The 17399-nt window shown below is 41.4% G+C and overlaps 1 protein-coding gene across 1 annotated transcript in view; it reads left to right on the top strand.

Moving 5' to 3' along the window:
- Window positions 1-16361, top strand: part of LOC124551122 — a 79788-nt gene extending 63427 nt beyond the window's left edge. The window contains exons 6-7 of the mRNA XM_047126072.1: window positions 406-653; window positions 15779-16361. Of these exons, the coding sequence (XP_046982028.1) occupies window positions 406-653; window positions 15779-16350 (820 nt within the window). The 3' untranslated portion in view covers window positions 16351-16361. The remainder of the gene's footprint in view (window positions 1-405; window positions 654-15778) is intronic.
- The last annotated feature ends 1038 nt before the right edge of the window (window positions 16362-17399 follow it).

The raw sequence follows: 17399 nt of genomic DNA, 5'->3' as shown, positions 1-17399 counted from the left end.
TATTTGTAAAAGTACAGACAGTGTAAATTAAAATGTCCTGTGGTGCCTCTCCTGCTCCAAGTCGGCCCGTCCGACGTCCTACCCCCTTAAACTAACTTATGCTAAGAAGAACATACACGCCCAGGTCCGAGGGAGGACTCGAACCTCCGCAGGAGGGCCGGATAACTCTGAAGTTCATTGTAATTCGTCACAATAAAAGAGCTTAAATTACGAAAGGCAGAGGTCCCAGATTTGAGTCCCAGCCAACCATATCCTTTTAAAACGATAGGTATTGTGAAACCAGCGCACACTCCGTTACTGAGTGAAAATTCATTCTGTATATTTTCACGTTCTTGCGTACAGTGCACATGATTTTAGTTTATCTTTTTTTTTTTTAATTTTAACCGTGCAGCTTGTATGTTACAGGCTCCCGCTGTTGAATGATCGCCTGCTGTCCTATCACGGAAAGTACCTCTCCTTCCGTGACGAATTTACTGCACACTGCGAGGAGCAGCAGCCAGAGGCATCAGTAATGTTTGGTCTCGCCGACGCGCTGTACGGCTTCTATCGTCGACTCTGGTTCGACGAACTACAGAGATTTCTCCCATCTTATGAACATCCCTTCAGCCTGAACAACCCACAACGACATTACGCACGTCATATCGACATTATAGGTAAGTTTAGTACTGGGACCTACCCACGTCATGTTTATGCACTGATCTGATACGAGGAAAGAGGTTCGAAACCCCCCCACCCCCCCTCCCCCCCACCGCCCCCATTATCCAGTTCAGGTCTCCTCTGATTTTCTGCGTCAAGCAAGGCAGTAGCTGATATTATTTTTATCTTTAATTATTCGATTGGTTGGCTTGTTGATTTGGGTGGGGGGGATGGACGAGACAGCGAAGTCATCGGATTAGGGAAGGATGGGAAGGAAGTCGGCCGTGCCCTTTCAAAGGATCCATCTCGCCATTTGCCTCAAGCCATTTAGGGAATAAGTTTCCTTCAATTTACGTCTATGGTCACAATCTTTTTTGTTTAACAGATTACCGGTTTCGGTCTTTAATGACCATCATCAGATCTGCAGCAAAAATGGGAAAAATATAAATACACTCGCAAACTGTATACAGCTTAAGAACAATACATAGAGCATATTGAAAAGTAGTACTGACAAAATTTATATTTGTGCGCTTTAAATATGAAGAGGCATACCTGTTTCATAAAAACAAAGTCCTAATGTACTGCAGCCATAGTGGCATCGTCAAATGTTAAATGCGGAATCAGCACCAGCATATGCATATGCATATGCATATGCATATAAATCACATCACATGCACGAGTCATGTTGTCAGTAAAACTACTGTTTAAAACAAGCTGGCGTACAGTAGCCACAAGATGTTTGTGTAGTAAGTTGACCAGATGTCGCTAATGTCGGCATATACTAGTTTTCAATAATTAATTGATACAGCGAAAATAAAAGGGGGATACAATAGTTAAAGTCTGTAATAAGCTTATAAAGCATAAAAAGTGATACAGTAATAAAAAACAATAAAAGGAAGAACACGACAAAAGTAATATTGTTAAAAAGACGAAGAGTTAAAAAACAATGGTTGACATATCCTCTAGTGCCAATATTCTAGAGAATGACATAAATATTAAACACCGTTGATATTGAACCTGGTAATATTAAACAACATAAAACAAATCGCTAAAGGCGCCACAAATGGCAGAAAACGTAGTTCTGCACATAATCAGCGCCCTCTGTTAGCGCTAACGCCAGAATTCCGCACAGGCGGGAAGTGGTTGGGGGAACGTGGCCGGCAGAGGGCCCCTCGTACCGTTGCAAGAAAAGAATGATAAAATTCCACAACAGTGGATGATCCACATTATCTGATTAATGCAGTCTATGAAATGAATGGAGAAGGAACATTTAGGGAAATCACGGAAAACATAAATCAACCGTCGTCCTCCCGAATGCGAGTACAGTATGCTGAGAACTGCGCCGTCTCGCTAGGTTTTCGGTTGGTTGGCAGGTATCCATCTACACATAGTAAAATCTAACATTCATTTTCTGTGCGTTATTGACTCCTGGACGAAACAGCGTGCAAGGAAAAAAAAAAAAAAAAAAAAAAAAAAAAAAAAACACAGAGTACAGGAAGTTTTACTGTGCTTATAGGAGACAAAAATAAACATTATTTTATGTGTAACTCTTCAGGCTTTCCCGGCGATCTAATGACATCTTGGGTTGTCGGGTGTTCTGCCGGATATCAGCGTCGCACGATATTTCGGTCACGTAGCTCGTGACTTTCATCAGGTGCGACCTGAGACTGCTCCTCGAGTGGACCTGGTCCAGTATTTATGCCTATGGCCTTCCCCCTCCACCAACGGCTGCAGGCGCTTCCTCTGTGGTTCGCGCCCATTCCCTGCGACCTGCTGGAGCGTTGCTGCTCCGTTTTCCATCCTCTGCGGTTCTAGGTGTTCCCTCTGCGGTCCGCGCCCACCAAACCCGCTCCTGGGGGTTTTATTTTTATTTATTTATTTATTTATTGTTCCGTGGGACCAAATTAAGGAGAAGTCTCCATGGTCATGGAACGAGTCAATACATGAAATTATAAGATGGTATTAGAAACAGATAAAATGAAATATAAAAAAAACATATTCAGGTGACAAGTCGCAAATTTAAATAAAGAAAATGAACAATGTAACACTGGAATTTGCTTAAGTTTTTAGCTCTTTCAGGAGCTCCTCGACAGAATAGAAGGAGTGAGCCATGAGGAAACTCTTCAGTTTAGACTTAAAAGTGTTTGGGGTACTGCTAAGATTTTTGAGTTCTTGTGGTAGCTTATTGAAAATGGATGCAGCAGAATACTGCACTCCTTTCTGCACAAGAGTCAAGGAAGTGCATTCCATATGCAGATTGGATTTCTGCCTTGTATTAACTGACTGAAAGCTGTTAACTCTTGGGAATAGGCTAATATTGCTAACAACAAACGACATTAAAGAAAATATATACTGTGAGGGCAATGTCAGAATTCCCAGACTATTGAATAGGGGTCGACAAGAGGTTCTCGAACTTACACCACATATAGCTCGAACAGCCCGTTTTTGAGCCAAAAATACCCTTTTTGAATCAGAAGAATTACCCCAAAAAATAATACCATACGACATAAGCGTATGGAAATATGCGAAGTAGACTACTTTTCGTGTTGAAGTGTCACTTATTTCAGATACTGTTCTAATGGTAAATAAAGCAGCATTTAGTTTCTGAACAAGATCCTGAACATGGGCTTTCCACAACAGCTTACTATCTATCCGAACGCCTAGGAACTTGAACTGTTCCGTCTCGCTTATAATATGCCCATTCTGTCTGATCAAAATATCGGTTCTTGTTGAATTGTGTGTTAGAAATTGTAAAAACTGAGTCTTACTGTGATTTAGCATCAAATTATTTTCCACAAGCCACGAACTTATTTCATGAACTACGTTATTTGATATTGTTTCAATATTACACACAAGATCCTTCACTATCAAGCTGGTGTCATCAGCAAACAGAAATATTTTTGAATCACCTGTAATACTAGAAGGCATATCATTTATATAAATAAGAAACAGCAGTGGCCCCAGCACCGACCCTTGGGGAACGCCCCACTTAACAGTGCCCCATTGGGACTGAACATCACTACCACTCTCAATATTGCGGAGAATTACCTTCTGATTTCTGTTCTTAAGGTAAGATGCGAACCAATTGTAAGCTACTCCCCTTACTCCATAATGGTCCAACTTCTGCAGTAACATTTTGTGGTCAACACAGTCAAAAGCCTTCGTTAAATCAAAGAAAACACCTAGCGTTCGCAACCTTTTATTTAATCCGTCCAAAACCTCACAGAGAAAAGAGAATATAGCATTTTCAGTTGTTAAACCATTTCTAAAACCAAACTGAACATTTGACAGCAAATTATGTGAATTTAAATGCTCCAGTAACCTTGCATATACAACCCTCTCGATAACTTTAGCAAACAACGATGGCATAGAAATAGGTCTATAATTGTCAACATTATCCCTGTCTCCCTTTTTATAAAGTGGCTTCACTACCGAGTACTTTAATCGGTCAGGAAACCGCCCACTCCTAAAGGAAAAGTTACAGATATGGCTAAGTACTGGGCTAACATACATGGAACAATACTTCAGTATTCTGCTAGATACCCCGTCATATCCATGAGAGTTCTTGGTCTTTAGTGATTTAATTATTAGCTCAATCTCCCTCTTGTCAGTATCATGGAGGAGCATTTCAGGTAACAGTCTCGGAACACTTTTTTCTAAGAGCGCTATATGATTCCCTACGGTCTGGGGTACCAAGCGTTCCCCCTGCGGTCCGCGCCCGCTCACCACGAGGGGGAAGGCCATAGGCATAAATACTGGACCAGGTCCACCCGAGGAGCAGTCTCAGGTCGCACCTGATGAAGGTCACGAGCTACGTGACCGAAATATCGTGCAAGTACGACGCTGATATTCGGCAGAGCACCCGACAACCCAAGATGATATTATTTTATGTGACAAAAATATCATAGGTGCTAGGGATCTATGAAGGTTTTGACAATAATGATGTCTAGAGACACTGTTCAAACTGATGTGTGATAAATAGTGTTTTAGAGATGTTGCTGAAAATGTCGAGGAGAAAAAAAGACAGAAATCCATAGGTCAGCAACATCTCAAAAACAATATTCATAACACGGCAATTTAAACTTCATCCCCGAACATGACTAACATCAAAACCTCCATCGGCCCCTAGGCCCTAGCAGGGAACAGAGCACTTCCGACATATACGTCACATAGAGAAACTGGTTGCTTCTATCTTCTCTAAAAACTATAAAATATTGTAAACGCAGATTTTTACTCTGTTTATACGGCTCGTTTGAAAAACGACAATTAACATCTGTAACACAACAGTTGCTGCTGTTAATTTTTTTTCGTTTTTGCAGTGTTTTAAATTTCTCTTACACTTTTTGAATTTTCTGTTTCTCTTTCATTCATTCATTCATCAATGTTCTGTCCTAGGACAGGTCTTCACATCTAGCTATCCATGGACTGCTGTCTTTTGCTACTTTACTGTCTTTATACTATCCACCATCAGGTATCTTCTTCTTCCATTCACCGTTCCTTTCATAGCGTCCTTGAGTAAACAATATTTTCTCATTCGTTGTACAAGCCACTTGTATTTCTTCGTCCTGATTACCTTTAAAATTTCTGTCTCTTCTCAATACTTCATTTCTCACATTATTTATCCAGTTTATCCCTTCCATCCTCCCCCACATCCACAGCTCAAATGCTTTTGTTCTTCTTTCTTCCTCTTTCCTCAGTGTACATGTCTCAGTTCCGTACAATCCCACACTCCATGTAAAGCACGTCTCTAGTCTGTTTCTTAGGCCCTTGTCCATGCCCCCACACAGAAACCTTCTCTTATTATTAAATGACTTCTTGCGTATTGCATTTTCACCTCCTTAATGCACCTCATGTCTTCTGTAATTAGGCTTGCCAGATATGTGAAAGTACCAACTTGTTCTATATTTCCTCTCCTAACTTCATAGTTGCTCTTACTTTTCTCTTCACGGGACATCCAAAACTGTTATTCATTGTCAATAATAAATTCCGCTACAGTTGTAAAAATTATTTATTTCTAAAAAGGGAAGCACTACCCAGTTTCAGGACATGTTTCATCTTCAGGTGCTTCTGCAAAGTTTTGAAAAGAATAATACCTACCCACAAGGTTTACTTTTGCTTAGCTTTGATAATATAAATGGTGTTGACAGGCAGAAGAAAATGATCAACGGCATGAGGATGCAGAAGCCAATGGAAACCACTGCATTAAAGACACGTAACGCGTATCCACAGGACACGTGGCCTGTAATTGAAGAAGTGTCATGATGATCCCTTCATTGACAAAAGATTGATTCCGGAATAGTTCCCCATTCACATCTAAGGGAGGGGCCTGCCAAGGGGGAGGTGACCATGAGAAAAAGCTTGAATAACCAACGAAAGGATAGCATTCTATGAGTCGGAGCGTGCAATGTCAGAAGCTTGAACGTGGTACGGAAACTAGAAAATCTGAAAAGGGAAATGAAGAGCCTCAATCTAGATATAGTAGGGATCAGTGAAGTGAAGTGGAAAGAAGAGAAGGATTTCTGGTCAGATGAGTATAGAGAAGTATCAACAGTAGCAGAAAGTAGGATTCGTTATTAATAGGAAGGTAGGACAGAGAGTGTGTTATTGTGGACAGGTCACTGATAGGGTTGCTCTTATCAAAATCGACAGCAAACCAACACCGACAACGATAGTTCAGGTATACATGCCAACGTCGCAAGCTGAAGATGAAGAGATAGAGAAACTATATGAGTATATTGAAAGGGTAATACAGTACATAAAGGGAGATGAAAATCTAATAGTCATGAGGGGACTGGAATGCACTTGTAGGTGAAGGAATAGAGGAAAAGCGTAAATGACAATACGGGCTTGAGACAAGGAATGAGAGAGGAGAAAGACTAATGTTGTCCTGTAATAAATGTCAGCTAGTAATAGCGAATAGTCTGTTCAAGAATCACAAGAGGAGGGGGTATACCTGGAAAAGGGCAGGTGATACTGGAAGATTTCAGTTATGTTACGTCATAGCCAGGCAGAGATTCCAAAATCAGATACTGGATTGTAAGGCGTAAACAGGAGCAAATCTAGACTTAGATCACAATATAGTAGTGATGAAAGTAGGCTGAAGTTTAAGACATTAGACAGGAAGAATCAATATGCAAAAAAGTGGGATACAGAAGTACTAAGGAATGACGAGATATGCTTTAAGTTCTCTAAGACTATAGATACAGCAATAACGAATGGCTCAGGAAACAGTACAGTTGAAGAGGAGTGAATGTCTCTAAAAAGGGCCATCACAGAAGTTGGAAAGAAAAACATAGGTACGGAGAAGGTAAATGCGAAGAAAACATGGGTAACAGAAGAAATACTTCAAATCATCGATGAAGGGAGGAAGCACAAAAATGTTCAGGGAAACTGGGGAATACAGAAATACAAGTCGCTGAGGAATGAAATAAACAGGAAGTGCAGGGAAGCTAAGATGAAATGGATGCATGAAAAATGTGAAGTAATCGAAAAAGAAATGATTGTCGGAAGGACAGGCTCAGCATACAGGAAGTCAAATCAACCTTCGGTAACATTAAAAGCAAGGCTGCTAACATTAAGAGTGCAAAGGGAATTCCATTGGTATATGCAGAGGAGACAGGGGATAGATGGGAAGAATACATTGAAAGCTTCTATGTGGGGAAAGATTTGTCTGATGTGATAGAAGAAGAAACAGGAGTCGATTTAGAAGAAATAGGGGATCCAGTATTAGAATGAGAATTTAAAAGACCTTTGACTTAATATCAAATAAGGCAGAAGGGATAGATAACATTCCATCAGTATTTCTAAAATCATTGTGGGGAAGTGGCAACAAAACGACTATTCCCGTTGGCGTGTAGAATGTATGAGTCTGGCGACATACCATCTGACTTTTGGAAAAATATCATCCACAGAGTTCCGAAAACTGCAAGAGCTGACAAATGCCAGAATCATTACACAATCAACTTAACAGCTCATTCATCTAAGTTGCTGACAAGAATAATATACAGAAGAATGGAAAAGAAAATTGAGGGTGTGCTAGATGACGATCGGTTTGGCTTTAGAAAAGATAAAGGTACGAAAGAGGCAATTCTGACATTGCGGTTGAGGTTGGAAGTAAGACTGAAGAAAAATCAAGACACATTCATACGATTTATCGACCTGGAAAAAGCGTTCGACAATGTAAAAAGGTGCAAGATAATATAATACATATATAATATTTACAAGACCCAAGAGGGAATAATAAGAGTGGAAAACCAAGAACGAAGTGCTTGGATTAAAAAGCGTGTAAGACAGGGATGTTGTCATCCGACCCTATTGTTCAGTCTGTTCATCGAAGAAGCAATGATGGAAATAAAAGAAGGGTTCAGGAGTGGATTTAAAGTTCAAGGTGCAAGGCTATCAATGATACGATTCGCTGATGACATTGCTATCCTGAGTGAAAGTGAAGAAGAATTAAATGATCTGCTGAACGGAATGAACAGTCTAATGAGTACACAGTATGGTTTGAGTGTAAATCGGAGAAAAACGAAGGTAATGAGAAGTAGTGGAAATGAGAACAGCGAGAAACTTAACATCAGAACTGATCCAAGAAGTAGATGATGTTAAGGAATTCTGCTACCTAGACAGTAAAATAACCAATGATGGACGGTGGAAGGAGGACATCAAAAGCAGAGTAGCAATGGCAAAAATGGCATTCCTGGCCAAGAGAAGTCTATTGGTATCAAACGTAGGCCTTAATTTGAGGAAGAAGTTTCTGAGAATGTACGTCTGGAGTACAGCATTGTATGGTAGTGAAGCGTGGACTGTGGGAAAACAGGAACAGAAGAGAGTAGAAGCATTTGAGATGTGGTGCTTATAATGGTCGCCTAGTCGTAGATATTGCTATAATCGCACTATTTCACTCCCATTTACGGAGCTTATTAGCACTTGATGTTAGGTTGGGGCAATTAAAAGGCATTGTGGTAATCGCTGCTGCTTGCTGGATCGCTGCTGTGTCTCGATGCTAATGCTGGCTCTAAATCCGGTTGTCTAGGGGTAAAAAGATGAGGTCCCGTGTTTTTGATGTGCTTTTGATGATAAATAATGAGCGAAACCAACAAATATTTACACTTCAAATATTTCTTACTCTGGTGGCCATCTTAATTCCACTGTCCACCAAAGACAATGACACAACACAAAGTAGCACTTCTTTTATATGTTCTTTGCAATGTTTATCCATCTCGAACAATAACACACATACACTTTACCAAAGTGACATTCAGACTCCGCTTCCCATCCTTCCTGCTGCTTGTATTTATAACCTTGTCAAAGAACTACTAAAAAGAGATATAGTTTATAAGTCACATGTACATCTGTTATCGTAATTTGTGCAGAAAAGTTATTAATTTATATCGAGTGACATAATTTAACAGGTTATTAAAATGACAGACAGATTTGTTTACTTGACAGAATAATTCTTTGTTACAAAAAGGCCGTTTTTTAGAAGTTTGTCAATTGACTTCTCTAATTTGCATAAATAAGTAAATAACATGAATTATTAAGAATTACATTGGTTTTCGTCTAAAATAGGAGTGTTTACGTGAATACTGAGTGAAAACGGTCCTAGTGAACAAATAGGTTTCACTGGGTGATTTTTATTTAAGGAGATCCAAAATACGTAAGTTGGCCACTATTTTTCGTACTTCCTATCAATTATTTAAGATGAACTTAGTGTTTTTACATGATGACATTTGCTGTATCAGTGATCAAATGATATTAACTTTTGTGTGGGTCAGTTATTCAGTATAATTTAGTGGGTTGACTGTTTATGGAGACATGTTATGCAATCATTGTTAACATACACAATAACTTTTCTGTAATCATAAATACTCGTTAAACTGGTTGAATTTGGAGGGTATCGCATACTTCGGTAAAGTAAAGCCTTTAATAGGTTCCGTTACATGCTACAGACGAATGTTGAAAATTAGGTGGACTGATACGTTAAGGAATGAGATGTTTCTGTGCAGAATCGGAGAGGAAAGGAAAATGTGGAAAACATAAGGAGAAGGGACAGGATGATAGCATATCTGTTAAGACACGAGGCAGTGACTTCCATAGTACTAGAGGTAGCTGTAGAGAGCAAAGCTGTAGAGGAAGACAGAGACTGGAATACGTCCAGCAAATAACTGTGGACGTAGGTTGCAAGTGCTACTCTGAGATTAAGAGGTTAGCAGAGGAGAGGAATTCGTGGCGGGCCGCATCAAACTGGTCAGGAGACTGATGACCCCACGCACTCCCCCCCCCCCCCCCCCCCCAAAAAAAAGTATTTTTCTTTTAAAAATTTTTCGGGTGCACTTGAAGACGGGACATACGTCCTGAAACCGGGTAGTGCTTCCCTTATTAGAAATAAATAATTTTTACAACTGCAGCAGATTTTATCATTGACCATGTTCTTACTGTTCTTGCACTTACCACCGTAAATTTGGTCTCTTTCTTATTAATTTTCATTCAGAATGCTTCACATGTCGTATTTAACTGTTTTAACATCCCAATTGCAGTTCTTTCGCTGTCTGCCAGTAACACCATACTATTCGCAAATCGAATACGTTCTATCCTCATACCTCCAACTCGCACTCATATTTTTCCTTTCAAGCATTTCTGAATAATATGCACCAAACGTACGTCAAACTCGTGTTTGGAAGAGACAACTCCCTTGGATCACTCTCCACCCAATAGTGCATTCCTCATCTAATTCGTAATCAACCTTGTATCCCTTCAATCAACATTCCCTTCAATCAACCCCATTCTTCCTTAGAAAATCCATTAACTTATTCCACTGTACTCTATCAAAAGCTTTCTCCAAGTCAATGAAAACAGTATGAACTTCTTGTCGAGTATATCTGTCACACGTAACTCTCTAAAGTCGGATTGCATCTCTTGTATCTTTTCCTCTTCTAACTACACCGAGTGAGGTGGCGTAGTGGTTAGCACACTGGACTCGCATTGGTGGGACGACGGTTCAATCCCGCGTCCGGCCATCCTGATTTGGGTTTTCCGAGATTTTCCCAAATCGCTCCAGGCAAATGCCGGGATGGTTCCTCTGAGAGGGCACGGCCGACTTCCTTCCCCATCCTTCCCTAATCCGATGAGACCGATGACGTCGCTGTTTGGACTCTTCCCCCAAACAACCCAACCTCCCTCTTCTAAATCAATAATGTGCCTCTGCAATACTTTCCCAGTCTTCCGCGAACAGCTCTGTTTACCACTCTTACTATAACTTTTACTACACGAGAAATGAGATTTGTGAGTCAAAATTCTCTTATTTCTTGGCATTGCTTTCCTTCTCAGTCAGTATTATTACTGCTGCGAGAAAGATATCTGGCCATTCATATTTATCTGCGTAGATGAGTCATCTCTTTCACACAACTGCTCCCCAGACTCTTAACCATCTTTGGTGATAATCCATCAATTGTACGTGCTTATCATTCTTCAACTCTTTTAAAGTTTTTTCTACTTCTACTTCCAGGATGCAGCATCTTTTCTCCTTCTATTTTTCTTTAGTGAATAATATTTCAACTGTAATTAAACAGTTAATTACAGAAGAAAAACTGCCTTTATTGATCTTACAAGTGTTGATACTCTGAACTGTAATAAGCCTGATAGACTCTGTATGATTAGGTATTACCAGTACAGTTTGTTCAAAACATCCTGAACTATTCTTTGTGGCCTGTGGCAAGTGGGGAAGGAAGTTCCACCCACCGACCCACAGCATATGGCCAGCAAGGGGCAGGAGGTTGTACAGGGGGGGTAGAAGACACAGTTTCATAATTTGCAGTGATGTCGCTACACGCGTGCTTCCTGGTTTGAATTGGCACGGCACGCCAATCACTTCATAACGTTTGCGGTACATACACACATACTGTGTTGTTAGATCGCCAATACCGACAGCGATTGGACGCAAAATAGTCCCGGCCCGAAGTCGACCAACTTCAACCAGCTGCAGATGAACTACAAATTGCGACATTGTGAATAGATGAACAAATAGTAGTAGCAGTGGTGAAGAACCGCTTTTAGAAAGTCGTCGTTTAAGTGAGACGGGCGAGCGCGAGACCCCAAACTGCAGGGTGTGATACAGTCGTGGTGAAAACAAGTGACGCCGTCACGGTCGCTGTTAGTAGCCATCTTCCATCAGTAGCTCAGCTACTATTTTCAGCAAAGACTCCTATCAAAATACACTATGTGATCAAAAGTACCCGGATATCTGGCTGTAAATGACTTACGAGTTCCTGGATTTCAATATGGTGTTGGCCCAACCTTTGCCTTGATGACAGCTTCCATTTCGCAGGCATACGTTCAATCAAGTGCTGGAAGGTTTCATGGGGAATGGCAGCCCATTCTTCAGAGAATGCTACACTGGGGAGAGGTATCGATGTCGGTCGGTGAGGCCTGGCACTAAGTCGGCGTTCCAGAACGTCCTAACGGTGTTCTATAGGATTCACGTCAGGACTCTGTGCAGGCCAGTCCGTTACAGGGATGTCATTGTCGTGTAATCACTCCGCCACAGGCCGTGCGTTACGAATAGGTGCTCGATCGCGTTAAAAGATGCAATCACCATCCTCGAATTTCTCTTCAACTGTGGGAAGCGAGAAAGTGCTTAAAACATCAATGTCGGTCTGTGCTGTGATAGTACCACGAAAAAAAAAAAAAAAAACACGGGGTGCAAGCTCCCTCCATGAAAAAACCTGACCACACCATAACACGACCACCTCCGGATTTTACTGTTGTCACTATACACGCTGGCAGATGTCGTTCAACGGGCATTCGCGATACCCACACCCTGCCATCGGATCGCGACATTGTGTACCGTGTTTCGTCACTCCACACAAAGTTTTTCCACTGTTCAGTCGTCCAATGTTTACGCTCCTTACACCAAGCGATGCGTCGTTCGGCATTTACCGGTGTGATGTGTGGCTAATGAGCAGCCAAAATAAAAAAAAAAGAAAAAGAAGGTTCAAATGTGTGTGAAATATTATGAGACTTAACTGCTAAGGTCATCAGTCCCTAAGCTTACACAGTACTTAACCTACATTATCCTCAGGATAAACACACACACCCATGCCCGAGGGAGGACTCGAACCTCCGCCGGGACCAGCCGCACAGTCCAGGATTGCTGCGCCTGAGACCGCTCGGTTAATCCCACGCGGCTATGAGCAGCCACTTGACTATGAAATCCAAGTTTTCTCACTTCCCGCCTGTCATAGTACTTGCAGTGGATCCTGATGTAGTTTGGAATTCCTGTGTGATGGTCTGGATAGATGTCTGCCTATTACACACTACGGCCCTCTTCAACTGTCGGCGGTCTATGTCAGTCAACAGACGAGGTCGGCCTGTACGCTTTTGTGCTGTACCTGTCCCTTCACGTTTCCACTTCTCTATCACATCGGAAATATTGGACCTAGGGATGTTTAGGAGTGTGGAAATCTCGTGTACGGACGTATGACACAAGTGACACCAAATCACCTGACCACGTTCGAAGTCCATGAGCTCCGTGGAACGCCCCATTCTGCTCTCTCAGAATATCTAATGACTACCGAGGTCGCTGATGGGGAGTGCACGGCAGTAGGTGGCAGCAAAATGCACCTAATATGAAAAACGTGTGTTTTTGGGGGTGTCCGGTTACTTTTGATCACATAGTGTCTGTGCTGAACAATTATATTTCTTCATTTCTTTGCATTTTTTATTATTTTCTGCTTATTTTCTGATTACAAGACTCCTTCATCCCTTACTTGATCATTCCATCTCCCTACAGTATACCAGACATGGATTGAGCTTCGTAACTGTTTCATAACTTCTCGCTTGGTAGAGTGTCAGTCCATTTAAATGAAGGCAGGCGAGTGGTTTCAGCTTGTGCCCAGTACGTGGGAAAATTAATTGCTGCGTCTGGTCTCAGCTTTGACCACTTGATTCAGTCAAGTTCGTCCCTACTTACAGGCGGCTGTAAACTGTTTAATTGATAAACTGAGGAGGTGAACGGTTGTTAACATACACTTAGAACAAAGTTAACATCAGAGTAGTCGTGTAATAGAACAAGGACCTTTTCAAAACGTCAAAACGTCTACACTGATACTCTGCAGATCACACGTAAGTGCCTGGCAGAGGGTTCATCGAACCACCTGCATAATTCTCTATTATTCCAATCTCTTATAGCAGGCGGAAAGAATGAACACTTATATATTTCGGTACGAGCTCTCATTTCCCTCATTTTATCGTGGTGATCGTTCGTCCCTATGCAGGGCGGTGTTTTAATGATTTCCAGCCCAAATCCTGTACCATTTCATTAACACTCTCTCCAATATTTGGAGATAATGCAAAACGTGCTGCCCTTCTTTGAACTTTTACGATGTACTCCGTCAATCCTATCTGGTAATGATCCCACACCGCGCAGCAGTATTAAAAAAAAAAAAAAAGAGCAAGTTTAGTGTAGCCAGTCTCCTTAGTAGATCTGTTACATTTTCTAAGTCTCCTGCCAATAAAACGCAGTCTTTCGTTAGCCTTCCCCACAACTTTTTCTATATGCTCCTTCCAATTTAAGCTGTTCGTAATTGTAATACCTAAGTATTTAGTTGAATTTACGGCTTTTAGATTACACTGATTTATCGTGTAACCAAAGTTTAACGAGTTCCTTTTAGCACTCATGCTGATGACCTCACACTTTTCGTTATTTAGGGTCAACTGCCAATTATCGCACCATTGAGATACCTTTTCTAAATCGTTTTGTTGCTTGTTTTGATCTTCTGGTGGCTTTATTAGTCGAAAAACGACAGCGTCATCTGCAAAAAACCGAAGACGGCTGCTCAGATTGTCTCCCAAATCGTTTATATAGATAATGAACAGCGAAGGGCCTGTAACACTACCTAGGGGAACCTGCGGAACAGTTGCTGCTAATAACTCACTGCTTAGAACCATAAACAGAACACTGATACATAATTCTGGGTCATTACCATTGGGTATATCTTTATTGTGAACTATTTTAACCACTTCTGATGGATGACTTACTTAAACCACACCTAGTCTTATAGGTCAGTCAGTTTAATAAGTCACAGCTGCAAAATACTAACACGAATTCTTTACAGACGAATGGAAACACTGGTAGAAGCCGACCTCGGGGAAGATCAGTTTGGATTCCGTAGAAATATTGGAACACGTGAGGCAGTACTGACCTTACGATTTATCTTAGGAGAAAGATTAAGGAAATGCAAACCTACGTTTCTAGCATTTGTAGACTTAGAGAAAGCTTTTGACAATGTTGACTGGAATACTCTCTTTCACATTCTAAAGGTGGCAGGGGTAAAATTCAGGGAGCGAAAGGCTATTTACAATTTGTACAGAAACCAGGTGGCAGTTATAAGAGTCGAGGGACATGAAAGGGAAGCAGTGGTTGGGAAGGGAGTGAGACAGGGTTGTAGCCTATCCCCGATGTTATTCAATCTGTATATTGAGCAAGCAGTAAAGGAAACAAAAGAAAAATTTTGTGTAGGTATTAAAACCCATGGAGAAGAAATAAAAACTTTGAGGTTTGCCGATGACATTGTAATTCTGTCAGGGCCAGCAAAGGACTTGGAAGAGCAGTTGAACGGAATGGACAGTGTCTTGAAAGGAGGATATAAGATGAACATCAACAAAAGCAAAACGAGGATAAATAGTTTGGACAAGAAGAGAATAGAAGCTTTCGAAATGTGGTGCTACAGAAGAATGCTGAAGATTAGATGGGTAGATCATGTAACTAATGAGGAGGTATTGAATAGAATTGGGGAGAAGAGGAGTTTGTGGCACAACTTGACAAGAAGAAGGGACCGGTTGGTAGGACATGTTCTGAGGCATCAAGGGATCACAAATTTAGGATTGGAGGGCAGTGTGTAGGGCAAAAATCGTAGAGGGAGACCAATAGATGAATACACTAAGCAGATTCAGAAGGATGTAGGTTGCAGTAAGTACTGGGAGATGAAGAAGCTTGCACAGGATAGAGTAGCATGGAGAGCTGCATCAAACCAGTATCAGGACTGTAGACCACAACAACAGTCTTATAGGCCAGAGGTGTTTGTGACTTCAGCTACTTTTAGTGTATGAGCGCCACCACCACCTACTTGCTATGATTGTTTTGCAGGTGAAGAGTGGCAGCTGGAAGACAAAAGCAACGCTACCATCTCTGTGGACGCTGGCTGCCTGGAGCTGTTGGTGAGCGCCCTGGACCACCCCACGTGTCCACTGGAAGACCTGCCACCGGAAACCATTGAGCAACGCGAGCGGTGCCGCGTGCAGCTGTGGAACGACCTGGTTCAGGGGTCGACCCACGTACCCGAGACCAGCCACCGCAGGGCGAACGTCAGCCTCTGCCTCTTGGCCTGGATGACAGCCAACTCGTCCGGCATTTGTCAGCACGTCCCATTTAGTATGATTCAGTCCGTGGATGACGCTCGCTGCGTTTTCGATAGTCCTGACGACCAATCTTGTCCGAAATCGAACACTACAGATGCAATATGCTCTGTTTCCAGAGCTGTTCTGTTGCTCAAGTGTCGTGATTTCTCTTCACACACGTATTTCGCGGTATGTGGCGCGTCCATGGACCACCGTGGGTGGTACTCATCAACGTGGAGAGAAGACTGGGAAAGGAACATACAGCCACCAGAAATTTTACTGACTTACAAAAACGATGTAAACAATGTCACCTTGAAATAAAATGATTTTGAAATAAAGTCTGAGATTTTCATAAATCTCATTGTAGCAATAAATATTTGATGTGTGGAACTCTCTCGACACATCGAAATTAAACACATAACCAGTCTGTAGTTGCCACACACTTGCTCTTATCATTGCTCTTATCAAATTAACAGTAGCAACGATTATAGAAAGTTGCTTGCCCTATATAACCACATATTTTTCAAAATTGTTTCAACCAAATTTCATTAATTAAAACAATATTCATAAAAGCATCATTAATCAAGTATGACTGAGTGAACTAAATCTCACAAACTTCATGACTTAGATGGAACAGTTTTTCACATTTTTGTTATTGTGGTCTTCAGTCCTGTGACTGGTTTGATGCAGCTCTCCATGCTACTCTATCCTGTGCAAACTTCTTCATCTCCCAGTACCTACTGCAGCCTACATCCTTCTGAATCTGCTTGGTGAATTGATCTCTTGGTCTCCCTCTACGATTTTTACCCTCCACGCTGCCCTCCAATCCTAAATTGGTGATCCCTCGATGCCTCAGAATATGTCCTACCAACCGATCCCTTCTTCTAGTCAAGTTGTGCCACAAACTTCTCATCTCCCCAATCCTATTCAATACCTCCTCTTTAGTTATGTGATCTACCCATCTAATCTTCAGCATTCTTCGGTAGCACGACATTTCGAAAGCTTCTATTCTCTTCTTGTCCAAACTATTTATCGTCCACGTTTCACTTCCATACATGGCTGCACTCCATACAAATACTTTCAGAAACGACTTCCTGACACTTAAATCAATACTCGATGTTAACAAATTTCTCTTCTTCGGAAACGCTTTCCTTCCCATTGCATTGGTAGTTGCATTGTTTAATTCATAAATTTCGGGCGTATTATAGTATTTGAGAGTTGTAACATCGCGTTTTAGTACCTGAATAGTGTAAAATCGCGTAGTCTCCTTCCGCCGCCGAGCAGTGTGTCAGCAGTGCGCAAGTAGCAGCATTACTGCATTTACTAGGCAGTCTTGTATTTTAATAACCGTTTAAATTTTGTGTCGATTT

Source organism: Schistocerca americana, chromosome 9 (assembly GCF_021461395.2).
Source record: "Schistocerca americana isolate TAMUIC-IGC-003095 chromosome 9, iqSchAmer2.1, whole genome shotgun sequence".
Taxonomy (NCBI): Eukaryota; Metazoa; Arthropoda; class Insecta; order Orthoptera; family Acrididae; genus Schistocerca; species Schistocerca americana.
The sequence above is the reverse complement of the archived record's forward strand: the minus strand, read 5'-3'. Positions and strand labels throughout refer to the sequence as shown.